This window comes from Antedon mediterranea, chromosome 7 (assembly GCF_964355755.1).
Source record: "Antedon mediterranea chromosome 7, ecAntMedi1.1, whole genome shotgun sequence".
Lineage (NCBI taxonomy): Eukaryota > Metazoa > Echinodermata > Crinoidea > Comatulida > Antedonidae > Antedon > Antedon mediterranea.
In genome coordinates, this window is record NC_092676.1 from 15,754,400 (window position 1) to 15,782,275 (window position 27,876).

Sequence of the window (27,876 nt, forward strand, 5' to 3'; positions counted from 1 at the left end):
CCCAAGTACCTCCTCGTATGTCCAAGTATTTACACTTATTGCCGACCCAGGGCCGGCCTAAATCGTAAGTGTAAATGGGGTCTAAGTATAGCTTCATTAAAGGAGCTTGAGTGTTCTGTAACAAATGCCAGTCGCCTATAAATGGAAGCATCCAACTAAGTGCATCACCATACTCGGTCTTACATTAAAATGGCATATATTTTTCCATCACTAATTACTACTACAAGTTTTGACAACCTGGAACCTACTTGATACTTATCATACAAAAGGTCAAGAATATGTTTCATTGTATCTTTGTTGTCTGTAGGCAAATCCAAAATTGAGACCATTTCAAAGTTTGATTTAGAAGTTTCCTTTGAGCTATTGGCAAATAAAACACCTTTAAGGCTAGGCAAACATACATCGGGATGTTTGTTGTGCATGCATTGTTTGGAAAGCATGTAGTAAAATATGTTCCAGGTTGTTGATGTTGACGCCGGCGGGAACAGACAATTTCCGGCGAGTTCATTTCAGGCCTGGACCCAAGTATTGTGTCCAGTTCCTCGAAATGCTTGCACGTTTTCCTGCTTGCCCCACTCTTTTTATTATTATCAGCCACCTTCTTGTAGTCCGCTTTTAATTTTTTCATTTTCCTTTGCACTTGCAGTGCGTTCCGAACAATCCCACTTTCACGTAGGAGCTTGTCGGAAATAATTCGATAGACGCCAGCGTTTCGGACGCTACCGTCCATTTGGGCCTGTATTTTTTCCTCGGCCCAAATCCCGAGCAACCCAAGTACCTCCTCGTATGTCCAATTGGAACCACGATTTTCAGACATCTTATAAAAATTGGTACAAATAAATTTAACTATATAAACGATGAAGAAAACAAATTGTCGCGCGAAAAGGAGAAAGGTATGTACCGAGAATGTCGGATCGTCATAACAACAACCTCATAAAAAGGTCAAACGTTGTTCACGGTTCACTGCGTATGCCGGCCCAAAATGTAAAAGCCGCTCCTGAACCTATCTGGAGAGGTGGCCCAGATCTGCGTCTGGCCCAGGGCCGGCCTAACTTTTTGGAGTATTTACACTTATTGGCGACCCAGGGCCGGCCTAAATCGTAAGTGTAAATGGGGTCTAATTATAGCTTCATTAAAGGAGCTTGAGTGTTCTTTAACAAATGCCAGTCGCCTATAAATGGAAGCATCCAACTAAGTGCATCACCATACTCGGTCTTACATTAAAATGGCATATATTTTTCCATCACTTACTACTACAAGTTTTGACAACCTGGAACCTACTTGATACTTATCATACAAAAGGTCAAGAATATGTTTCATTGTATCTTTGTTGTCTGTAGGCAAATCCAAAATTGAGACCATTTCAAAGTTTGATTTAGAAGTTTCCTTTGAGCTATTGGCAAATAAAACATCTTTAAGGCTAGGCAAACATACATCGGGATGTTTGTTGTGCATGCATTGTTTGGAAAGCATGTAGTAAAATATGTTTTCTTCCAACTTAGTAAGTTCTACTTTTTCAGAAACAGCTCACTAAAGTCTACTATAGCTAATGGAAACCTACCCCTGTACTGTTGCCTTGTCAAACTACGGACTAGCTTCGTTACTTGTAAACACTAGATGGTACCTGCCTATGTTTTTTGGAAGCAGAAACTGATCATGGTGTATTTAAAGTGACTCTACATGTTGTACAGATTTGCCATGAAACCCTCTACCACTTTGACCTACATTAACAGCAGAATACCTTGTGTTTTTGTCAATATTGTCAGCAGAAACAACACAGACACTATTGAATACAATCTTTTCCTTCCTACAAATTTCAGACTTGACTATATCCGTCTGAAATCATCTAAAAGTATCTTTCGAAACTGTCAAACCTAGCCTAGAAAAGTATGAGTGTATTTGTCAATTGCAACAGCAGTTATAAGATGTAAAGGTGAATAACTGCGTTCATTTTGAATATACATAAGCGAGAAAATTGTAAACAATCGTTTGTACAATTGGTTACTCTCTCTACATTGCATATATGGAGTATCCCATGAAAAAGGCATACCGGTGATCAATGATTTGTATTCATCTTTTCTCAAACTAACTATAAAGTTCCAAGGAAGTAGATCAACTTGTGAAAGCAGTGAATCTAGATCTAATTTCTCTATAGTATTTGCCTGACGTGTAGAAACAATACTGTCAATTTGTGAACTTAAACGTTCTCTAATGTCATCTGCAACTATCTGAGAATTTGGTATGGGCCGGTTCACGTGTGTTTGTTTTAGTTTGCACTTTCGTTAACTCATTGTGTAGTTGGTTTATATCTTTATCGAATATTGTCCTATGAATAATTCCAAATTTGTATCCAAACGCCTAATCATGCACAAATATGCAGTTGACAAAGAAAGTAGTAATGCAATAATTGATCTTTACTGAAAGGTTTGACAACTGCAACTAAACCATCTTCAAACGTAATTAAACTTTCTCTAAACAACTCTCCAAACTTTTTATAAACCAAATTCAAAAGTACTGCCTTGCCTGAATTAAGCTTATCTCCAGCAAATAACATCACACGAGAAATACTTGTCACGATATTACTGCCAGACACAAACACAAACTAGTAATAATAATATGTTTAAATGATTTAATAGTCCAACAAATACAGTTCGTTTCAAACGGATATAATCAACGCAAAATAACAGTCCACGTGACTCTGTCCGTGTACTTCGGCGTTCACAATGAATTGTTCCACAGTGTTCCAATACTGGGATGATCACTAGAAGACTTTATCTTCGACGTGCCTCTACACTACTTCTTATTACAAATAACTTTATACGGAGATCAGCTTCTTCTCCGACCATCTATAGTAACATAAAACATGCATTTTCTAATCTTTACGATTCCATAAGTAAAACGCAATTATACTAATAAATAGTTTACAATTATTCTTATAACGATAGTAGTACTCACGGTCGTTATTTCCCCACTTGGGCTTATTGAGTTCAGTTTTAACGTGTAGCATTAGCTACCTTTTATCTACGTATTCGGAATAATGTGCCTTAGCTAAGGTGTACATCAACACTCTCCTAGCCCACATCTATTCTCTACGCCCAGAACTGTGCAACTGCTAATCTAAACCCGTGGTAGAACATTCTATCATGCTAATTTGCATAACAAGTGATACCGTGTGTGCAAGTGAGTATCCAATCACAGACTACCACTTGGTACATACAGAAATATAAAGCGTGTTCTGCACTGATGAACTTCTATTGTATTGTAAAAAAGATCGTAAGGTAACTGAAAAACATAAATCTAACTTATCTCGTGACAATACTAAACTTTACTAAATAATACATAATAATAATAATACTAAATCCTCCTTTCCTAGACACTGAACATTCCTGATTTCTACTAACAAATCTTTAAGTTTTTGACCAGAGGTGAGGTGGTAGGTGGTTCAATATCAATACTGCTATAACTAGTGCTTGGTATATCATGATGTGTTTATATCTATACATTTTCATGTTTTACAGATTTTCAAAAAGTCATTCTTATTGGGCATTATTACTGGAAGGTAAACCAATTGATGATCGGAATGCATTAAATTCACTTAAATTGCTTTTTGACATTTTTCTAACTGACTGAGTTGAATGTTTTATTGCACAGTTTTGGCATATAAGATACCTGTAAAAATTATTATAGGCATTCAAATTCTGTACATAAACAAACATTATCAGTATTACCAGAATCAAGCCTATAGCCAAAGCATTGGTACCAATATATGTTCAATATCTGGTTTTTCACAGGATGCAACATTGCAGACTAGACTAGTTTTATTTACCTTTGGTTGTCTTAAAAGGCGTTTCTTACAGGCATTACAAATGCAATCAATATCAGTTTTTTTTTTTTCAAACTTGATTTTATCTACTACATGGGATACTATAAAACCTTGTTCTAAATGATAATACAATTTATTTGGTCAAAGCACATGAGCCTGATGGAGTCCACTATGGTACTGTTCAGTTACTTTTCTTTGGCATACTTCAAATTAAAGCTAGCCTAGGCCTAGATAAATACAGAAGTATACTGCCTTTATAGGTTTATTTCAATACATCTGGTGAGCTTGGTACCATCATCTTCTGGTCGAGTGTTAAACACGTCTCCAGCTGGCCTAGCATCAGCATAATAGCCTGGGTGGGAGCTGGCTCTTCTCTGACTAGGTCTCTTCTACAAGTTTATCTTGGATTTGCTGTCCAATGATGGAGATAATGTCATTCTGTATACGTTTAGACGTGTAAGCAGCATTTTTAGCCTGTGTTTCAAGGTGATTGGCGATGCACTTGTCTCCTGCTCTTGCTCTGAACTTCAAAAGGGATATGAAGTTACCTGGGTTTCTTTCTGGATCTTTGTTGGTGTCTTTTATTGAATCGGAATGGCCTCTTAGTGGTAGATTTTGCTTTCCACATAGTACTATCCTATCGATGATTGAATGTAATATTTGTTTTATTATAGTTGCGTCGGTCTTCAGCAGCTGTATTCAGTTGGACATCTATTGTAGGCTGTTTCTGTTGCATTACACTTACAAAATCTTGGACTTTTTGTTGGGCGTCCTTATGATATTTCAGATCACTATGTTCTTGCAAATCAGAAATGCCTTTATGGTACATTCTCCACAATTCTGTAACAAATTTTCCGCGTAAAGAAGATTTTTCAAAAAGACAACAGTACTTGCAGAAGGCTCCATCGGAAGCACGTGAATATTACGCTTACGATTATAATACGGTCTTGCTGCGCATATTTGGAAACTTATATATGTCGATCTACAAATAAAACCGAATACATCATTATATAGTTAAATGCATACTAATTTGTACCTGTCTAAACTTCTGTCACAACCCTAAACCGATCTTCGTCCGATGCATCCTTGCCATGTGTTATCAACATGTTTATGGCTCGATCATTGCAAGTAACTTCTTCGTGTACAATGGTGTTCAATGGAGTATCTTCACATGTCGACGTACAAGTATTGTTGGTGCTAGCAGTAGTACCACTAGTACTAGCAGAATAATCATCCTCAATATTAATATCTACATCTGAAAAAGGGGGCAACGATTTGACTATCAATACATTATAGAATGATGATACATCTTTAATTTCAGAGTGCCAGTGAATTGGAATGCGAATTAAGTCCCTAATAAATTATTACTAGGTAGGCCTAATTAATATTAATAATACAATAATAAAAATTAATAATCTACCAATCATTATTTATATGGAAATTAGCACTTCTGCCGTCCTGCTAACAATTTTTTTTTATAAATTAACAAAATAGACTAGGTTTAGCCTAGGCCTCAAGTAGGCCTAGTCTAGAGTAGGCCTATCATCTCTCAGTATAAAAAATAATCATATAATTATATTTACCTGGATCAGCTGTAGTATCGACTGGTGGTGTCTTAGCAAAAAAGCCTGATAAATTAGATTGCTTTAACCGCTTCGATTTTGGTTCCATAATAGTAACGTTTTGAAAAAAAAAAACAACCTTACTTTATTTAATGTACGAAATATACGGTGACACAGGGAGATTTCCAAATTAAGCGCGGTCGTACGCCCTCTAATTAGAGACCAAATAATACATGAGTGTCACGTGGGCCGTGGCGCTACACCAGTCATACGATCATGTGCTGCTCTGCTGGTCGGTAGAGACACGTATCCACGCGTGTTAAGACTATAAAAGGGTCATTCCATCTCAGTTCACCCAAAAAAAATGGAATTTTAAACCCTACCTCTTCCAATTTTGATGAAATTTGGTATATGGGTGATTCATAGCAATTAAAGCCAAAATTTCAAATTTTAACTTTATCGGACCAACGGTTTTCAAGATATCGCAATTTCAATTTTCGGTTTTTACGCAAAAAAGCGCGCGGCCGCCACGTTTCAAAGAGCTGTATCTCGGGAACTATAGGTTCGATTTTAAAAACAAAGGTATTTTTGTAAAGGGGAGACCATAAGGAACCTAAATATACTAATTGTGTGTGTTTTATGTTAATTTTAAGTTGAATAAAACTTTGACATATATTTTGACCTTGAAATTGACCCCGTGGAACACGCCCGATTTGTTGGTGACTATCACGAAAAATGTAGCCCTACGTGACAACTACAACATATAAAAAAATTGGAGGGGTTTTTTTCTTTGTTTCCATGAAATTACAATTTGAAGTTGACATACCTCTTCCTTTTAGTGTATTTTTGGTGTTGTTATACTTATACACAGTGTGAACACTAACTGTTAAGGTGTCTTATTGTTACGCTTTCTCATCAGGCCCACTTAAACAGTAGATGTATTTTGATATGAGAAATACTGGGTAACTCACATACTTTTCAAATCAATTTTGACACATAGTTTAGTGTCCTTACTATGTTATTATGCACATTAACATATGCATAATAAGTGATTGCAGAGAACATACAACAGTTACTGTATATGCCTTTTTAAAGGTTGTCATCCCCTATATAAAAACAAAACTACCAACCATGAAAAAAGTTCATTATTTCACAGATGGATGTGGCGGCCAATACAAAAACAAATATAACTTTATTAACCTTTGCCACTACCAGGAAGATTTTGGTTTAGACGCAGAGTGGAATTTTTTTGCTACATCACATGGCAAGAGTGCGTGTGATGGCATAGGTGGAACAGTTAATAGGCTTGTCACTAAGAGAAGCTTACAGCGTTTGACTGAATGTCATATTATCACATCTCTCAGTATGTTCGACTACTGTGTAATTTTTTATTTCTATTTTATGTCTTTAGGCAATGTGGCCAAGGATTATCAATAGTGAATTAGTCACTGTCCTATCAGATAGGTGGTAATCCCCCTGATACAGGGGCTATTGTGTGAACCAGTTCACCGGGGTAACCCCCTACTCTTTTTCGAATAATGAACTGGGTCCTTTAAAGTACACACATGTTATAACTGTGTACACTGGACTATGGTTTATAGTCCTTATCCGAGAAGACTTGAAGAGAGGAGCGAGTCGGCCTCGAACCCTTGCCGATGTTGTTTTCTTTTAGGTACGGTAAACGGCGCCCCTGCCTTAACCGCTCGGCCATATGACTCGCTCATATGGACATTCCAGGCATCAACTTTTTTCATGTGGGAATAGATGAGGTATCTACTGTAGAAAAAGAAATAAAGCCGAGATTCAACCTCGCCCAGACCATCAAGGGTACATTACAATATCATCGCTTTGTTCCCGTTTCTCTGGCACAGATGCAGGTCTACAAACTTAGTACCCAGATAAACCCTCCGGATGTGGTAGTGATTCAAGAATCTTTCAGTGATGAAAATGAAATTGTTGCTGATACACAACCCACCATTATTAGACTTAAGAATTTTGTGTGCTGTAGTTATGATGGTGTCCCATGGATTGGTTTGGTGGTGGATGTCTCACTCTCAGAAGAGTTTGGGGATTTTCAAATTAAATTTATGCATCCTCATGGGTCAGCGAAAACCTTTTATTGGCCGTCCAAAGAAGACTGTTGTTGGATTCCTGAATCAAATGTACATTGTATTATAGCCTCTCCGTTTATAAATCCTCTCCGTTTATAAAATCCTCTTCGACTAGGAATTACAGTATTTCCCAAAATGATCGCCACAACATTTCTAAATACTGTTTGAATTGTCCAGATGACAAGGAGTAAAGGCCAGACATAGACAATTGTAACATTATAATAATATATTTAGTTTGTAAATAAAATTAATTTTGGAATACATCAAATTGACATTGAAGTAATGCATGGACAGACACCAAAAATACACTAAAAGGAAGAGGTATGTCAACTTCAAATTGTAATTTCATGGAAACAAAGAAAAAAACCCCTCCAATTTTTTTATATGTTGTAGTTGACACGTAGGGCTACATTTTTCATGATAGTCACCAACAAAACGGGCATGTTCCACGGGGTCAATTTCAAGGTCAAAATATATGTCAAAGTTTTATTCAACTTAAAATTAACATAAAACACACACAATTAGTATATTTAGATTCCTTATGGTCTCCCCTTTACAAAAATACCTTTGCTTTTAAAATCGAACCTATAGTTCCCGAGATACAGCTCTTTGAAACGTGGCGGACGCGCCCTTTTTTGCGTAAAAACCGAAAATTGAAATTGCGATATCTTGAAAACCGTTGGTCCGATAAAGTTAAAATTTGAAATTTTGGCTTTAATTGCTATGAATCACCCATATACCAAATTTCATCAAAATTGGAAGAGGTAGGGTTTAACTCATTGGGTGATCTGAGATGGAATGACCCAAAACACTGGTCGGCCGGGCCAAATACATGTGTACGCGGTATAATTGACTGTTGGTTAAATTGTACGCTGCTGTGGTCAATACAATATTCTCTGACAGCCCTGGTATAACGACGTTATTATAGATATGACAGGAAATGGAATCTTTAATAGTGATGAAAAATAATTAGTATGAAATTAAGGGTGTTGCCCGGGCAACTGAGGCAACACCCCTGCGTCCGCCCCTGCCTTATATAACGTAATATTGACTTAATATTGAGACCCCCTATATTACGTTTTCGAGACACCCCGTCTCGCATTGCGGGAAATATCCATAGTAATATTACTAGGTCTAAAGCAGGTCATGTCGATGCCGGCATGGTGCCAAGACGATCCGTTCCTGGCACACAGCTCTGTGAGAAAGGGGCTTAAGTGACCTGTTTGGAAATGGTATAAATTAGTTTACTAGTCTAGTGTACTATAGCCTAGGCCTAGTCGCAAAATGATTCCGGAATAACTTTTTCATATTGTGATGTCTTGCGCAAAGTCGTGAATATCTCAAATTTCTTGCGTGAAACTACAAAAAACTCGAAAAGTAGGTTACTTTTAATTTACTATTACGATTTACTTATTGTGATTTAAAAATCATTCATGGTACCATTAACAATTGTAAAGCTAAAATCATTATGATGATGATTAAATTACATATCAATCAGATCAAATAGTTTTAATTAGCTTTAATAAAAACATCGAAATTGGCTAAAACCGCTGGCAGTGTTAATGACCAATAAATTTAATTAGGCAAATATTATGTGTTCGAAATGAAAGATTATTAAAACTCAACATCACCATAGTGTTTGAAGGTATTATTTTCATGATCATAATGTCAATAAAACTACACAGCATATTACATTACAATGTTTCCAGATTTGGATTACTATTCAGAACATAAATGCAACCCACCACTGCATTGCCCAAAGGAATCCATTACCCAAAGGAAACATTAAATTTTATTTAAATGCAATAGAAATAACATTTGAGAGATGGGTGTAAAATAGCTAAGTAGGTTAGACTGCAATATTCAGTACCCAGCTGTTTTATTTTTATTAGGATAATTTTACCCTGGAGTCAAAATGTTCTTCATGTGCTTTACATTTTCCAATTTTCTATCAACTTTCATAATAACTAACCTGACGATATTGACAGTGAGCTTCGATTCCGGATTCTAGGCCTGGTATTTAGTGGTGGCATCAATGAATCGCAAATTTGAGTGATTGAAGCAAGTTATTGAATTTCGGTAAAATATATTAAATGACCAGTGTGATTTCTGAATAATTTTTTTTTCTTTTTATTTTACAATATGGAAATGATTGAGCATTTTAAAACCTTTAGCAACAAGCCTTTTACAGTGTTCTCACCAGTTAAGCTTGTTATCAATATAGTCAAACCAAGATACTTATAACTAGATACTATTTTAATCACATCATCATGTATCTTAACAGGAGCATGAACCCTACCAGATTTACTAAAATTAACAATAATTTCTTTCATTTTCTTACTCTTTACAACAAGTTTATGGGTATCAAACCACTTGACAAAATGTGTGGCATATAACAAGATGTAGCCTAGCCTAGAGGCTAACTAAAAAGGCTGCCGATGCATACCATGTTAAATTTCCTCCTCTTTGCTCACTTTATGCCACAACATCTTCTTAGTGTAGACCTATACTAATTTTCACATGTTCTTTGTTTTTTAGCCTATAAATTCATTTGCCATTACGATACATTTTTAGACACATGCATAGTTTTGATTGAGTGCAGAATGTATGAACCTATAGAAATCAATCAAATTTCAACCTAGATTTGTATTAACTAGTTGCTTTACATGAACTGTACATAACTATAACAAGCTAGTTGTGCAAACAGCAGTAAAACAACAATTTATGGTGTGTAAATCATTTGGTTGTGTAAATGATAATTTGATTGACATTTTTTACAATATTACCAGATATATGTTGTAATATATATATTATAAAGTTTGTTTTTTAAAAGGAAATTTTAAATAATTAATTTTAGTTTTATAAATTGGCAACACTATTTTATGAAGAACTAATTTTTTTTCCCCCATATATAGCCACATTTTTTTAATTTTCAAGTGACTTTTAATTTCTTTATTGAAAGTTAGTAACTTTGTGACTACAATATACAATTAAAACGTTGCTAATAACAACACCTTTACCAGGTTTATTGTCTTCTGGCACAAATTCCCACGTTCCTCAATTTTTTTCAGCCAGCTTTATTTGAAAAATAAAAGATTCAACGGTAAATCCTTTCCATTTGATTACACGTCAACACACCTGTAGGAAACTGCTTCTCAATTTAACTTCTTAGTTCAGCTTTACAAAGGAACATTAGATGCCTGAATGCATTTTAAAACATCTCCTCAGCTGTATTCACTTGTTTGTATTTATTGTAAAAACTTGTAAACATTATATTTCACTGACTTATTTTATATTTCCGCTAATCATATTGAGTGTCATAGCCTGAAGCAATACAAAAATGGCTTCCTAAAACGCCTGTTTTCTTTTGTTTTTACGTTATGGGAAATATTTAGGAATGTATTCCCTGTAATTGAGGTGTCATAGTGTTTGATATTGTTTTATATGGAATTATTGGATCAAATTCAGTAAAGTTTAAGGCTTGAAAAATATTTATGGCAATAAAAAAGAAAGATATTTTATCATTTAATATATTTGAATATATTTAACACTGTATTTCTAAAAAATGACAGAAATCGTTAAAAAAAACCAAAAATTCCAAGTAGATTAAATTAAATAATATTAATATCTTCAACATGTGGTAAGTCAAATATAGCTGGAGGGATGATAACTGGCTGATTACTTTCTATATTTGTATTGTCATTAAGTTGATTTGTTATGTTTGGACAAGTCATTCATTATAAAATCGTATTGCAGCAGGGACGAATGAATTTCTATATCTATATTTGTTTTCATTTTTCTTTGACGAGATATGAAATGATATACGGGAAGTTTTGATGCATGAATGTCTGATACTACATTTTTTTGTCCGCTTATGAGATGAGAGTCGTCCTCCAAATTATTTTTTTTAATTCTGCATCTAGCATCTGTGATATCTTTCACAAATTAAACAATAAACCGATTTAATATTGTGAACGTTTTCAGTGAAATGATGCCCTCTTCTGAATGCATGTTATTAGAAGGGTATGTCTTGGTTTCCAAGGATTCTTATTTTCCCACCCTTTTTCCTTTGCCCATCCTTTGAAGATGGCTAGAGATTAATTTTCAATGGCGCTGTTCACTTGATTTCCTTAGGTAATCTAGATGATCGATCAGAATTCTTTCTCTTTTTGCCACACCAATTTCATCATTAACATGTATAAGTTTAAACCTTCTAACATCAGTGTATCCAATCAATGGACTTTTCTTGTTATCCGTTACAACAAATTTTAGCTCTATGACTCACCATTTGCTGGATTACGCACACATTTATTGGCGATACCATAAGTTCTGAGTTTTGATCCATTCCACATGGTAAGCATTTTTTCTTGTTGTTGTAAGTTTTTTGCATATTTCATAGGTATGGTAGCTCCCGTATCAATATAGAATATAACACTTTGCTTATTGATCAGTTTATATTTCAGATCACTGTGTTTTTTATCTCCTACATATACTTATCACAGTCCTTATTTGAGAAATCTTCATCAGAATCCTGCACATAAGCAATTTTCTTTTTTATCCCTGTTGACACTTGCTGGACATTTCTCTTTATTCAATATCATCACACGTACATCTTAATATGTTAAAAGTTATAGTTGTTTTGGTATTGTTTACCCTAAACAAATTTTTTTTTTAATAAGGAAGGGAGATTTTACATGACCATTATGATAAGGCACGTGTGGCGGCCTAATATGAGGCCAACTATTCTGTAGTTTGTTGGTCACTATTGTTACAGTATTAAATGGATATACATGAACATCCTTGTTCTGCCTCATTGTTGTAGCCTATTGTTACGTGCCACAGTAAACACGACTCGTCAACAATTTTTGAAAAATAAAGTAAACTGATTAATTATTGTTGCAACTAGTTTTTAGATAAAATAATTTGAATTCAATATTTAACGGTATTTTGTTACTTTAGACAAATAATGAAGTGTTTCTATAAACAAATGAAATATTGCTAGCCTATTGTCTGTCCATCACAATATTTGACTCACAATTGGCAAACAATTGCATCTGTAGGAGTTCAGTCAATTACACAAAATCAATTGTAGATCAACACCGTCATATGATACTAGCATCTTTATGTCTACTGTGCAAGACAATGTGGTATGGCACAAGAGAACAAAACATTCATTTTGTACATTCATTATTCTAACTAGTCATGTGGATATTTGGTTTGTGTCAGTGAGGATATTGACTTGTTAAACAAGTGTTTTAGGATCAACAAAAGATTGTCTAATATTATATCATCATGTGTTTAATGAAGTGGTGAATTATTAATTTATGAAATCATTGTTAATTGCGAATGCTTTATTCCACCTGTTGCTTGCAGTTTCTTTCTTTAGTTGAGCTGGAATTTAATTTGTTAGGTATCAAACAGGCGATACTCTTACACAAGCCTGATTGGAGACAATTTGTTTGTGAAAACAATCAAGCAGCCGGTCCTCGGTTTGGATGAACGTCACCAGACAGAAATGTCTTTCTTTTTTGCCTCTTATCTTCATCCTTTTTATCGAAGAACGAAAGAGGCAAAGGTTAACCATTCATGGTTTCAATAATGAAAAAAACGTAAACGTATTTGTAAAACAAGATTTCGGCTCTAACCAATAACCAGTGAGTATACTTCCTAGTGAGGGCGAAATTTAATTTCCAGGTCCTTTGTATTTCATTTAGGTAAAGATATCCTCATGTCTTGTGTGTCAATTTTAGATCCAAGGTCAATTTTTAAAATATGTTTGAAAGTGTCCAAGGGATTTACTAAGTCAACTAGGCCATTTATCTTTTGGCCAGGCTATGGCGCGCCAAACTGTCATTTATTTAGAAATAAAGATAAATAGAATTCTGTCTTTTTAAGAGGGCTATAATTGAGAAAAATATGCCCATATTCTACAGTCCACAGAATGTCTCGGGACTGTTTTTCACTACAAAATGTAAAATACTTTTTACCTCATTCAAATCATCTGTCTTATTGACAAAATGTACCTCTTTTACACTCCCACTCGTTCGTTCTACCAAATTTTTACCTTCTCCATCATCAGATGAGATGAGATGGCTGGTCTACGGTAGCTAGTCAACAACATGTGCGTGTCGATGAAGCAAGTTTGAACATGCTATCATGGAATTTCTTTTTAAGAAAAGCTTTCCTTGTTTTCGAAATAAATTATCCTAGAATTCCGTCTTTCCAAGGTAATTATCGTGGAAAGACGTAAATTATCTTAAAAAGACGGAATTCTATTCCGGAAAGACGTCATAATTACTACTTTATTCCGTGTTCCAAGATAATTTCATGTTGGTATCTCCATGATTTTGCTGTATTTTATAACATTTACTAGTATAGCTTATTAGCAGTAAGCCAAGTGTGATTGACAGGTCATTAATAAAGATTTCAAATAAAGCATCAATTGAATTATTTGTATAGAATAATGTAGTAAGATCCACGAACTAGATAACTTAAAGTGTGTGTGTCACAAACATTAGATAAGTCATTAACAGTAAACATCAACCAATAATAAAAAATCTCACCCATATGGCACCCCACAAGATACCTACTCTTTATTTTGTATGGATTTACACAGAAAATATCTTTGATGTCAATAATAAGGTTATACATGTATATGCTCGACTCCTTGGATTGTAGGCCTATTACTGTAGATCTTTGGGAGTGGAGTAATTTGGTCCTTAGAAAAAATCCTGACATGTGACGTGACTTGAACTCAGGACCCTTGGAGTTGTAGACAAGCATCATAACCACAAAGCCACAACTCCACTATTGTTTGAGGTAAAAATTTATTTACAATTTGTTTATTTAAAGCCAGTATTTACATTGGTGGATTAGATGTCTTGTATAATATCGCCATGTTTTAGTAATAAAATGAAGCAGAATATTGCAGCTCTGTATGTACCGTACCCCATGCCCAAATATTATGTATTTTTTGAACATTTATACAATAATTTCAATTTAAGTAGGTTGTTGTAAAGTATTACATAAACAATCTAATTAACCATGTTGTTCTCTTAATACCATCTGGCTAAACTTTGATGACCCGAACAAGTCTGTTAAGGAGTCATGGAACAGTTTATATGTGCATTGTTTAATAAAGTTAGCAGTTTAGCTAATTTTGTGTTGAACAATGGATTAGTAACACCTCTGATGAACTAGACATATGCACCTTTGGGTTCACCCAGAGGGCCTGCAGATGGCACAAATTCATGAATAAAGTAACAATTTATGTTTTTTTGTAGCAGATTTTGCATGCCCTATAGTAATAGGACATTTTGGCTAATTCAATCCTGTTTTGGAAATAAATATCATCTGTGGGATAGGAGTGTGCTCCTTGTATTATGCAACAAGGTGTTTTATAATTAATAGTATTATGAAACATGAAATGGAAAAATGATTTATCGGTACAAATTTATATTTGAATTCTATGTTAAAATAATGAATTATATAAAATAATGTTTACAAATATAATGTTAACACTTCTGTTTGGTCATAGATTAATATTGCAACTATCTTTTACAGGAAATCATTTTAACTGTAAAAATGTATTTGTTAGCTACATTGATTAAACTGTATGTAGTTTTTAGGTATTTTTTTGTATTCTGTGCTAGATTTTTTCATGCATGTAATACTTGCTGCCAATTATACACTTTAATGCTGGCACCGACAAACAACTAACTTTCAGGTTAGTTCAACTCAATCACCTGGAATAATCACATAAGTGCTGACCAATCACCTGGAATCTATACAACTTTCAAAGTTAGTTTTCCAAAGCTCTTTGAATATCAAAACACACTGATTAGGTAACGCAAACTTGGCTTAATAGACGATGCAAAGAATGTGAAACAAACTTGATAGCAATACGGGTAGACGCTGTTTTTTTTGGGAAGGTGAAAATATAAAGGCCTCATTTTTTACAGTATTTCTTGCTAATGAAATGACCTGACACTCAATTTTACCGTACTCATAATTTAGCTCATTTTGAATGCGAAATAAACATCAACTCAATGAATGCCTCTAAATATATTAGAAGAGCCCAAGTCCACATCATATTTTGTTGAATTATGCACTCTTGTTTGTATGACACTGTGACAGCTTATGTAGACAGATATTGTCAAGCTGCTCATCTTCATCTTCTAATCGATAGGATTTTCACCTGATGGCCTACATTATCCTTTGTTATTAGTTCATGTATGAGATGCTGGGTTGCTTTGCTCAAATATTTGTTGAGTTTTACGACATCATTCTTCTTAACTTGGAGTGTTTAGCACTGCCCAGTTGGCAGGGTAGGCTTAACATTGGGCTTCAGTCAGGTAAATCGGAGGCAATTCAATCCCATCATGACTCTTGAACTTCATTGGGATGTGCCTTGTTAAAGCAAAGATGCTTCTACTGTGATACAACGGGTAACGATCAGTGTTTTGCTTGTTAACTACTTGAAGTAGCTCAATAGATGGCCGAAGAAATCCTGTATTACTTCAAACACTCTTGAACCATTAACAATCCATCCGTCAAACACTCCAATCTATCTCATCCTCTTCTTCTCAAGTGTCTGTCACATAGTAAGCCATCTGAATACACATTCACTTTCTTTTACGTCTTCTGCTTCATCAGTGTTACATTCTAGTCTATTCTCACAGTTGGTACTTATCATTATATATGCCAAATTGTTTTGAATGGCGTACGTTTCCTGCCAGCCATTATGATAAATTACGTTCAATTTTAGCATAGTTTCAAATTTCAATTTAAAATTGGGGTGTTTTAAAGACCACTGAAATATGCTACATGATCGTCCTGGCTCATCCATAGGATAGTGACTTAAAAATAACGATTCTATATATACAGTACTACTGAAAAATATTAAAGAAATTAAATGTTATACCTTCCAGTGTCTTTCAATATGTTCGGTATGAACACTAAATGTGTCTTCACCATAACGTGATACCATATATTTTGCCACCAGGGTGTTTTCCAACCCCATATCCGTACGCACCTTTGTAGGGATGCCGTAATTACCAACAGCACCCAGGAATCTTTTCAATACGGTCTCTGCTCTATTATTAGAGCTGCACTTACAAAAACTGGCAAGCGTGTAAAACCGTTGATTGCCCATGTACCACAATTCGCCATCTGCGACAGATAATATTTACAAAATTAAAACAATAATAATTAATATTTTTCAGTCATATGGTAACCTGCAAGCGTGTAAAACCGTTGATTGCCCATGTACCACAATTCGCCATCTGCGACAGATAATATTTACAAAATTAAAACAATAATAATTAATATTTTTCAGTCATATGGTAACCTGCAAGCGTGTAAAACCGTTGATTGCCCATGTACCACAAATCGCCATCTGCGACAGATAATATTTACAAAATTAAAACAATAATAATTAATATTTTTCAGTCATATGGTAACCATTAAACATGGTGTTATTGAATAAACAGGGTTATACCTAATGAGTTTATGGTTTCCATCCATTAGCCAGAAGGCATTTGGTCCAGCAAACGCTGTATACTCTGCACCACATAGTTTTCGCTTTGCGTGTTTCAATGCCTTCCGCATCTGCTCTTTTTGTAAACTAAATGCGTTCCATAAGTTTTGGAAAGGAAACCATTCTTTGGAGGTTTTTTTAAACAGACCCTTAAGTTTTGATAAAAAATGAACACTCCCAGAAGACATGCTCATACCAATCTAATTTGTAATGTTTCTTAATAGGTTAAAGGTCAATGCTGAAAAGTACTGTAACATATGATTTGGTTGTTGTAAATATTATTAATACTATTTTTAATGCTTTAGATTTACTACTGACATTATGGTGTTTATAAATTATTGTGTGACAAGGAAGTTTATGATTTAACCAATTATTAGAAATAAATTGGAAACATCTTTAACATTCCAAGTTGTGCCAACATATGTACATTTTGGATATAAAATGTGTATAAAGTGTTATGTTTTATGCATTGGTTTTGATCTTGTAATTGCCATCTTGTGACATTATTTTTATTTAATGATTTATACTAAGGATTTTTCAGTAATAATAATAATAATAATAACAACTTTTTTTTTTAAATAGATGCAACACTTGAATCACCATATTGGTGTTTTTCACAAGGCCGTTACTACAAAACTATTTACACAAGTTATCATTTACAGTACATATGATTTTTTTTTAATGAATTCAAGAGAGTGGTGGGGGAACCACAAGCTCATTTTTAAACAAATCTATCAGTAAATTTTGTGAAAAAAGTTTAAATTGTGTATTTTTATAATAATTTATTTATAAATGTTTTAGAATATTTTGCTATAACCTTCTATTATGAGGAACTGTTGTCAGTAATATAAACATTTTCTTCTCTCTTTTTATGAATATTTTAAAGTTTATATAAAATGTGTTGGAGGGCCTTAAGTTTACTAAACCATGGGCCTTAGCCACCCCTCCCCCCACCACTGTGTTACACCACTAGGAAACCTAATTATCCAGTTTTGGCAGAGTTGGTTATATGCAATGCAAAGTACTGTAATTGTTTGTTTATGTAGTTACTTATTTTTACCATATTATATTAGTTGAATGCTAATTGTACGTGATGTTTTTCATCTGTCTAAAAATTGTACATATTTCATTTGCCTTCTATGATTTTAATTGATGAATAAATATGTACCTTTGAATAATTTGAATGAAAAGAAGTTTTGTTTTGTGAATTCCTAATATTTCATGCTGTCTTGTGTTTATTAATTATACCATAAATTGCAGTCCACATTTTATAAATAGAAGCCATTGAAATACTGTGTTATTTGTAAAATGACATATTTTGAGTTCCTAATACGTGACTAAATGGCTTCAACAATAGCTGTAGTAGTATGTGTATTATGAGTTATTGAAGCATATACAATATTTCTTTAAACTTTTTAAATATGGGTATTATACAGAGGTGGGGTTGTAAATTACCGGTTTTAAATGTGAATTCAAGCAAGTATCGTTGTTGAATAAGCCGGTGATTATCGCGGGAAATAATACTGCAACGTAGCCAGACAATAAAAGTGTGATGTTTGGTTAAAATTCAAGAAACTTAGGTAAGTATATTTACCAAATTACCTTTATATTGAAGTTTTGTCGATGGAATGGTTATAGGAAATAGTTTTTGTAAATTTTAAACTGCTGATATAAATTTATACTGCCATGTATTATTTATCTGTATTATTAACTGTTAAATATCACTTTATTTTTCATTAAAATAATAACATCCTGGATTTTTTTGCCTAATGTTGTGAAACCTTTAAGCGCTGTACAAGACACTGAGAGAAAAAGTTAAAGCCAAACCGAAGTATGGAGATACGCCCTCGTCTCGGTCTCAAATTTAACCCTGGTGAGCACCAGTTGTGTCTCAGTCATCCCGGACTCGGGCGCCTTTTACCCTAGTAAAAAACTGTTTTGATATATTTGGTACATTTGAAAATCTCAGTTAATTGGTAGGACATCATTCAAAAAAGTTATAAAACAAATAAAAAATGAGAATGTCATTTAAAATGATATAGTATAAAACTACTCTGTAGTAAATAATATTCTTGGCATTTAATCTCTGTTTTTATTGTGAAATGCTACTAAAAACTAATAAGATTAATCATTGTTATTTATTGTATTACTGTATCCAGTATTAAAGGTATGTTTACTTTATTTTTTGTAACAATTGGTCAACTTTAATCAGGTTCATTGTCACAAGTCGCAAATTTAAGTCTCTTTATTCCCCTATCAGGTAATGTTTATCTTTCACTACAGTGTTTGTGTTTGTTGAGGTGTTCTCAATAGAATAATTAGTGAAATATCCACAGCTTTTCAATAGAAATTTATCTTGGATTGTTAGATAACAATCTATATAGAAATCCATATAATCTGTTTTTTCCCCCATTATTTACAATGGTTTTTGTATTTCCTTTACTATAACTTATTTAGGGTACATTCAGACTCGCAGCTTAAATGTACAAAGGGTCAAAATAACAGGTCTTTTCATAAATTATGTATTAAAAGATGACTAAAAAATGAAAGATGTATCAATGTCTATTACAAGTACAGTGTTTCATATTCTAGACTGATTAATTGATAGTCAACTCTCTTGAACCATCCATGGGTCACTCAAAAAATATAATTTTTACATAGGCCTAGTAAAGAAGATTTTGGACCTGAATGACTTGTGGTTTGTGAGCTGGTTCGTTGACACTTTCCATTTACGGTAGGATCATCACAAAAGGAGAGAATTACATTTGAAGGGTTTTATATGAGGTGTGGTAAATCTAACTGGATTAGTGTTCTGAAATCTTTACAAAAGTTGCATTTGTCATAGAAGCAGATTATGATTGATGAATCAGAGAAACAACTTGATAAAATTTGTTAACCACTAACGCCATATGCCAAGCACTAAATGAAGATTAATAGATCCTGCTCAATTGCAGCACTCAATTTAATAACTACTAAGTACTTTGCATCCATAACCAACAATATAATTATTATAATAATTAATTAATAATAATTATGGCTATTTTGGCGTTTTGTATGAACAAAAAAGTAAAGAAGGGATAAGCCTACAGTAACATGGCAAAACATAATTAAAGTCTAAAGTTTGTGTGCAATATTGATTGAGTAGGTTCCAAAATAGAGGCTATAAAAATTTATTTTGTTTTATTCAATTATACAGTATGTAAATTCCTTGTAAACCCACATCAAGCTGTACCATAAAGCCTTGTATATATAAATTACTATAACACCCCTATTCTAATAGTGAGAATGGTCCATTGCCTATTAGCCAATCAGAATTAGCCTTGCCTAAGGGTCTACTTTCGTTTTCATTGCTAAATACAGAGAAGTGCACAGTTTAGTAGTGTGAAAAGTCTTGATGCTTGAGTTTAGTGAGATATTAACTAATTAAGTACCAGTAAAATAGACAGATCAAAGTAGCCAAGGACCTAGTTGCTTTGTAGTTGCTAGTAAGGCAGTGTAAATACATGATGTAATATCAGTATTCTACAGGATATAACATGTGTGTGTTGATTTTACTAATTTAATTTCAGTAATTAAAGGTAAGATATAAGTTATTTCATTGCAATATAGTAATAGTAGTTATTAGTAGTAGACTTTTCATTGAAACAAAATAAAGTGATGATAGTGTAGTGGAGTTAGGCCTTCCTATTCCAGGACCTATTTCAGTTCAGTTGCCTGGACATTTCTTTACTCATGCCTGATACAACTCATATATGAGGCCTACGTTTAGAAAGCCCAGGTTTATTCTGGTATTCCAGTACAGCAATAAAGGGTCCTACTAAGCACTACACAATGATACATATAACATGCCCCTAACCCTATCATCAACATAACCCCTGAATAATTATTACCTCACTCCTAAATATAACAGAACTTATACCCTCTAAATACTACCTTGTGGATGTGGTGTTTAGTAGTAGGAGCAGTATTAGAGGATGGATGGAGCTGAGTAGCTTTTACAAACCATCAAAAACTGTTAATGAGGCTCTAATTTCATTTTTGTTTTAGCTGTAGCTTCATAACGTTTTTCAAAACCTTGTCTTTCTCATTGTTGGAGAGAAGTACAGTAGAAATATTTTGAAACTAGGATACTAATAGGTTGCTGCATCATAATCGGCTCAACATGGATTTCCCAGGTGCATTAAGTGTAGCAAGCGTTTGCAGAATTATCATACGACCCCAGTTTTGTTGCTACTTTTTAAATTAAGTTTCAATAACATTCACACGTCTTATTTTTGTTCTTAATCTGCCTATTCACTAAGCTTATATTGTAACAATAGCATACCATTCTCCACAAGTTTAGAGAAAAAATAGTGTAAACACAATGCTACAATGGAAGCAATTCTATAGATTGTGAAAATCTGGTGGAAAATCTGCTTATAAAAACCTTGAACTAGTCTTTGTTTGGGGAATTTTGTAACATTCCAAATGTATTCAAAATGTTAGGTGGTAAGGTATAGTTTAATTATTATTGTATTACGAGTTGATTTTAAATGATGTTATCAACAAACTGAGGTACAGATTTTTGACATGATAAATTGGTTGTATTTGTCTTTTGAATTTTATGTGTGCCTAAAATGGTTAAAAAGATGTTTCTGGTCCAGATATATCCAAATACTTGATACTTTTCATTAGAACTGATAACCTATGCAAAATGTAGGTAAAAAGAGGTGTACACACTGTAGCACTAAACATACTGTAGAGTGAATTGTGAAAAGCCTGCGCACCATGCTACAAATAACAATAATTTTCTATTCATCAACAAAAAGTGGACTGGCTACACTTAAATTACTTTATTGTGAATATATGACAATTTCATACAACAATGTCTATAAACTTCAGAAGCCTTGAAACTTGTCTCATATACAACCTTCCAGAAACTAGAATCACAAACAATCAGCTAGACAACTATATGGAATCATTTTATTTTATCCATATCAGTTTTGTGTATTATCATAAAAATTAATAGTCATGGTCATCCTATTTTATATTCATATAAGTTTGCTTCAAATTAGGCATGTGAAATGTCTAGACAAGCATGTCAAGAACATTTATTTTTATTCATACAGAACAACACAATGTTAATTAATACTATATACACAAACTAATGTAATATATATTATTACAATCTGTTTTTAATTTGTCTTTACCAACCAGTATGCATGTTTTATGTTACAATTAAATACAATTTGACATGTTTAAGTTGTAAATTTATTTTAAAGTTAATTGGCACACTGAGCCGTGTAACAGAAGAACATTTCACTTTCTCCCCAAGGAACTGTTGGCTAACATGTATTTAGCTTTACTTACTTACTTACTTACTTACTTGTTTCCGGAGCTCAGCAATGCTGGGTCCAGAGTCGAGGCTAGGCTATACCTATAAGCCCCTCTTGATAATTACATCAACTCTTGAATATGGCGCAAATTTAAGAGGGTGGTTGGACCATGCCCGTTCAAGACCGGACTTAAATTGATTGGTTGATCTTGAAGCTACTACATCCTCCGATAACCTTTAGAGGTATAGAACATAGGCCTACTATAATTGCAAAGATGTATCTTTAGGGCTTAGAATTGCAATATGTTGCTATGGGCATGGCTCATATGCATGTACAGTCATTTTACTTTATGGAAATTATAAATTATAGTAGGCCTACACAACATATTGTGTTGAAATTAAACTTCCACCACAATTCTATATTTGTCATATTTTGGTTTTCTAATATTTTTTTTTCTTTTTTGGCAATTTATGTAGCTAAATGCTTGTGTTTTTATTTTCAGGTCTCAAATTCAGTGCTTTAAGAAACTTCATTTGAAGTTATACTGTTGCAGATGTTAAAATGGCAGGTATGATGGGCCTAAGCTCAGCATTTGAGCAAATGCATTTCTCAGTTGATGGTTCCAACTCTGGTTTGAGTAGCTGTACTACAAGTCATTCATCTCATTCCCGCTCAAACTCTTCCATGTCGAAGACTAACATTCAAATCCTGCAGGAAAATAAACCAAATAATCAGGGAAACTTTGACACATTGAACACAAGTTTTACAGACGACAATGAATATGTTGAAAAATTTAGTCGCATGGTGGATTTGGAGCGTGTGCCATGGAACAACCAACACATATTGATGGTGCTGCAAAATACACGTACACGGCACGTTAATGAGAAAATACCCTTAGACATTGTACAACGATTGTCGTATCTCCTCCAAAGACCTTTGCTAAGAATTGCCAAGGAAGCAAAACGTTTAAGCTCCGTTTATCAAAAATGCAGTAAAAATGAAATCCACACAGCTATAAAGATTATCTTCTCTCAAACGTTGGCAGAAAGTTGCTTAAACTCTGCGCTCAAGGCTCTCTCGTTGTATCAAATGAATGGAGAACAGTACAAACAAACTAAAAGCACCCGTGCCGGTCTTATTTTTTCAGTTGGTAAATTCTACAGGTGGCTTGTGGATACACAAGTTGGACTACGAGTGCATGAGTTGTCTGCAGTCTATCTGGCAGCATGTATGGAAAATCTATTAGTGGAGATGTATAACAAAGTTTCAATGAACACTTACGAAATGCAGGATAGACCTTCATTGACAATAGATTTACTAGAATATAGAATTGCCAATGACTGTGACCTGTGGGGAGTGCTGCAGCCATTTGAACATCTTGTTTGTGGACGTAATTCTACAGGTATGTATTGAACAATTCTGGTATAAATTTGATTCTGTCCTACAATTTACTTGTTTTTACCTTAGAAACAAATTTATTTTATTATTATATAAGATTTTTGTTAACCTTTTAATAATTTTTAAAAATGAATTATAGGTTTATGTAGTTTATATTTTAAACTTCCATTTTTTTTTTAATTAGTGATAAATATTGAATATTAATATATTTATCAGTAATATTTAGTGTATTATAGTTGAACTCAGATCACCATGACAGCTGTTATGGTATGCTTGGTGTGTTTGTTGTGCGACTGATAGTTCCTGGCCCGGTTCATAGATCATGTATACGTGATTTTAAACGTTTTCAACTTGTCCTCCATGGACTTCTAAATAAGCCCCCCACTGTCAACAAAAGTATAATGTGATCAAGCAAGATATGAAATTACATTGCCAACAGCAGTGCAGTGAGTCACAGATGTGCTTCATTGCTCATCACTTATTTTGTCTCACCTCATTTGAGTTATGATTGTTTTTTAAAAGCTGCTGCCATCCTTCCCATTATTGTAATTGATAATGAAGTTGAAAATAATAGAAGATCTATACAGTTTCATATTATCTAGTCTACATACAATTCCCTGCATATTTTTGACACAAACATATCCATTGATAAATCACTAATCCACGCAAGGTAATAGCACATTGTTGCCATTTTATAATCACAATAAGTTCAGTAACTTTTTTCTACATTTAAATATATCGTTTTGACTTTGACTACCTACAAAATAAAAGCTCAGATATCATTGAATTATCTGTTGGATATAGGCATTCTCGCTCAGTTTTTTGAAACAGCAAATATTGTGGTTTTCATGGCATACTTGACAACTTTAAAAAGTTATTTCATATGGCTTTTGTACTGTAGGTGCGTCTGAGGCAGATCAAGGATGTTGTGAAAGCTACCATTCACACTACGTGGAACGGAAGATGGCACCATTTTGTTGATTAATGTCAAATCATAATATAACACTGTACAGAGCTGTCTTCTGTTCCATGAAACTGAACAAGTGTAAATGTAGCTTTAGTGAACAGATGATACAGGGGGTTCCCCTGGAGCCACCTCTGGTTCCTCCTATGACATATAGAAGTACTGTACATACATAGCATAGGTTTTTAACTGGTACCTGCTCAAAATCATCTGTGTCTATATTCATGTACAGTAGGACTAAATGTAGGGTGCAGTACTTCATTTTCATTGATAATGTTCAATAATCAGTGCCTGTGATGAGAACCATGACAGACCTTTAAATGAGTAATGTAAGAAGTATAGTGGTAGTGGTTCATGTGGGTGGTAATTATAGTAGGCGTAGGAATAAATCAAAGGACAACCGTTGCAAACAAAACAAAAAAACTTATTTTCATATTTTATGGGGACCTTATTTGAATGAGTAGACCTACAAACAGTATAATTTAATTTATTGTTACTATCTATGTGTTCACTATTTTTTCTACCTCTCCCGTGATAAAGTTATTTTAGATTGAAAATCTTCAGTTCTTTATTGTTTTGTTTAGTTCTCTTGAGAATTGAGAGATAATGTTTCGGCATGAACAAGCACACTTAATACACCGCTGGTGATCGTTTTTTGAAGATTTAATTGGTTATTAGAGATGGCAATGATTATCTGTTTAAACACAACCAAACCAACCATGAAATGAACTTGGTATTATTATTCCAAGATCTACTATAGAATAAGTGACCTTTAAGCATCACTGATTTAAAACATCTTCGCTTAATCATGTTTTCATTGTAGGATAAATATATTGAGGAATTAAATATTTTAAAATAAGACACCCACTTCTCATTGAATAAATAATTAAACATAATATACACTGGTAGCTTTAACAAGATCATCTGGATAAAGGTAATATATCTGACAAAGAGTACAATAAGGTGTTAAAGTCTGAATAAACTATGTAAACAAGTTATCTATTACTTTATCAGTAGTAGAAGTTCAGTATTTGGTGGTCGAGGCGGCTTTTACCTTTTTTTTTGGCAACATATTATTGCTCATGGATAGTTTAGGGATTTTTATATTTCCTTTAAAATGTCTATTAAATGCAATGGATTAATTATATAAGTGTATGCGTGTATCTGGTGTTGATATTTGTATACTCTACATTTAGTTTCAGTTTCTGATTTAACTTATTGAATACAAAAGTACTTTTACAAGCAAAGATTGAAAGAAAAATATGTATTTTTTAACTGAACTTCCTGTTCATACACAATGTATATTGGATTTAAAGTAACAATGATAACAAAGCAATTCAAAATTATAACAGCAACAATCACTTTTAAAAATATTAAAATAAGTTTTTAAGTGCTTCTGTAGGCCTAAGCACTTCTGTCTGTCAATTTAATAAGGAATACTTTTACTTTCCAAAATAATGTTTGTATTTTCAATTTGTTTTAATACACAATATATTATACTATTTTATACTTGGTTAATTTTTTTACCATAGTGCTATTTATTGCAAACAATTGTAATAATTATGTAATTATCGTTAATAATATAAATTATACAAAATCTGGTATTTGTAGCAATGCAAGTTTCAACTCGGAGAAACCTTAACTAGTGCAGGATTTTTGTTCCATACCCGTTTATACGCTTATGAATGAATAAATGAAGGATAAGAATTATGTTGTTTGACATGTTCATTAATTATGTTAAGTTTTTTTTTTATTTTCTTTTTTCTTTAGGAGCTCTTGCTCTTCCACCTGTAAGTGGGAATTCTAAAACTGGAAATGAAGCAAATAAAACGAAAAGCAGGAGGGAAATCAAAACAAATGGAAGCTTGGAGATGTCCAAAACACTTGAGCAAAGTCTTCTAGCAACGTGTGTAGGAAGCATCTCTGAACTAGGTAAGAGTACAGATGAGAGGCCTAGAATTTTGAGATACAAGGATGCTATCTTCATTGTTCTTGAAAATATAATTGTACTATATAGGCATGCTTTGTTTTCATACTCTAAAAACAATGTCAGTAGGCCTACATAGCAGTTGGCCTATTGTTATTCCAATTTTTCCCAACCTACTTTCTATTTATGTACAAATTTTAACCTTCAATTGTTAATGTATTTCAGGTGATCTTGTTTGTCGTGCGATGCACTATCAACAGAGTAAGCAACGAATCTCAAGTAATTTAAATGGTCGTTATTGTACAGCATGGAGTCCTGATGCACTTCATACTTTATACTACTATATGCGCTGCCATCAACTAGAAATTAATGAAAATCCCAACTTGGAACCACCTGCTATTCAAATCAACTCAGAAAGGTAAATAGTGTAATGATTTTTATTTTATTTTTGCTGCAGTGCAACAAATTTCCTTAGCTTAGAAACTGTATGATCTGCTTATGGTGAACTACTACTACTACTCATAATTTTATATAACAATACTAATTACATATTCAAATATTTGATTTACAGGCCATACACTGTCCTCCCACCTCTCATGGAATGGATTCGTGTAGCAGCTGCCAACTGTGAACATCGTCTTAGCTCTGTAGTGGATGTTGATGATGTACGACAAGCTGCCAGACTTCTTTTACCAGGCATTGATACCCCTGTAAGAACCCTAAGGTACTGTAAACTAATTCTATTTTTCATGCCTTAATTTAGTTAACACATTATTAATTACACATATCCTATGACAGCTACTAGAAAGCTTCTTATGAGCTAACCTGTAACTAAACTTTTCATTATGTTATTCAATAGAACTGATGATTCATTGTGTTCCTCTCGTCATCTGGATGCCAGTCAGTCAGCCAGTCGTTTCCAGCAGGACCTTGGTTTTAGAATGCTAACATGTGGAAGGACTGACCTTGTCGGTCAAGCAATCGCAATACTTGGGCCTAAAGGAATTAATACTGTTAATGATCAGGTAAAGCTTGTGAAATCCAACTTTATTTTAATATTTTTGACTTTTAGAATGTTATCCAATTTCAAGTACCCATTGCATCCTGTATTCATGGTAGTATCATACATTGTATTGTTATACATATTTTGTAGATTATTAGTTCTCTTCACTTCAATTTTAGGTTTAGTTTTTCCTCTTTAATTTTATAGAGAGATCTGTAAAAAGTACTGTTTCTCA

The 27,876-nt window shown here is 33.6% G+C and overlaps 1 protein-coding gene across 2 annotated transcripts in view; it reads left to right on the forward strand.

The window, feature by feature from the left end:
• The window catches only part of LOC140055251 (ankyrin repeat and BTB/POZ domain-containing protein 2-like), a 50,338-nt gene that overhangs the window by 17,386 nt on the left and 5,076 nt on the right, over positions 1-27,876 (forward strand). The window contains exons 1-6 of one of the 2 annotated variants that reach the window (XM_072100533.1): positions 20,427-20,612; positions 22,852-23,751; positions 26,482-26,643; positions 26,864-27,056; positions 27,210-27,362; positions 27,498-27,663. In XM_072100533.1, the coding sequence (XP_071956634.1) occupies positions 22,911-23,751; positions 26,482-26,643; positions 26,864-27,056; positions 27,210-27,362; positions 27,498-27,663 (1,515 nt within the window). In that variant the 5' untranslated portion in view covers positions 20,427-20,612; positions 22,852-22,910. Of the gene's footprint in view, positions 1-20,426; positions 20,613-22,851; positions 23,752-26,481; positions 26,644-26,863; positions 27,057-27,209; positions 27,363-27,497; positions 27,664-27,876 lie in introns of those variants that run through there. The other variant, XM_072100534.1, reaches the window with a different exon arrangement.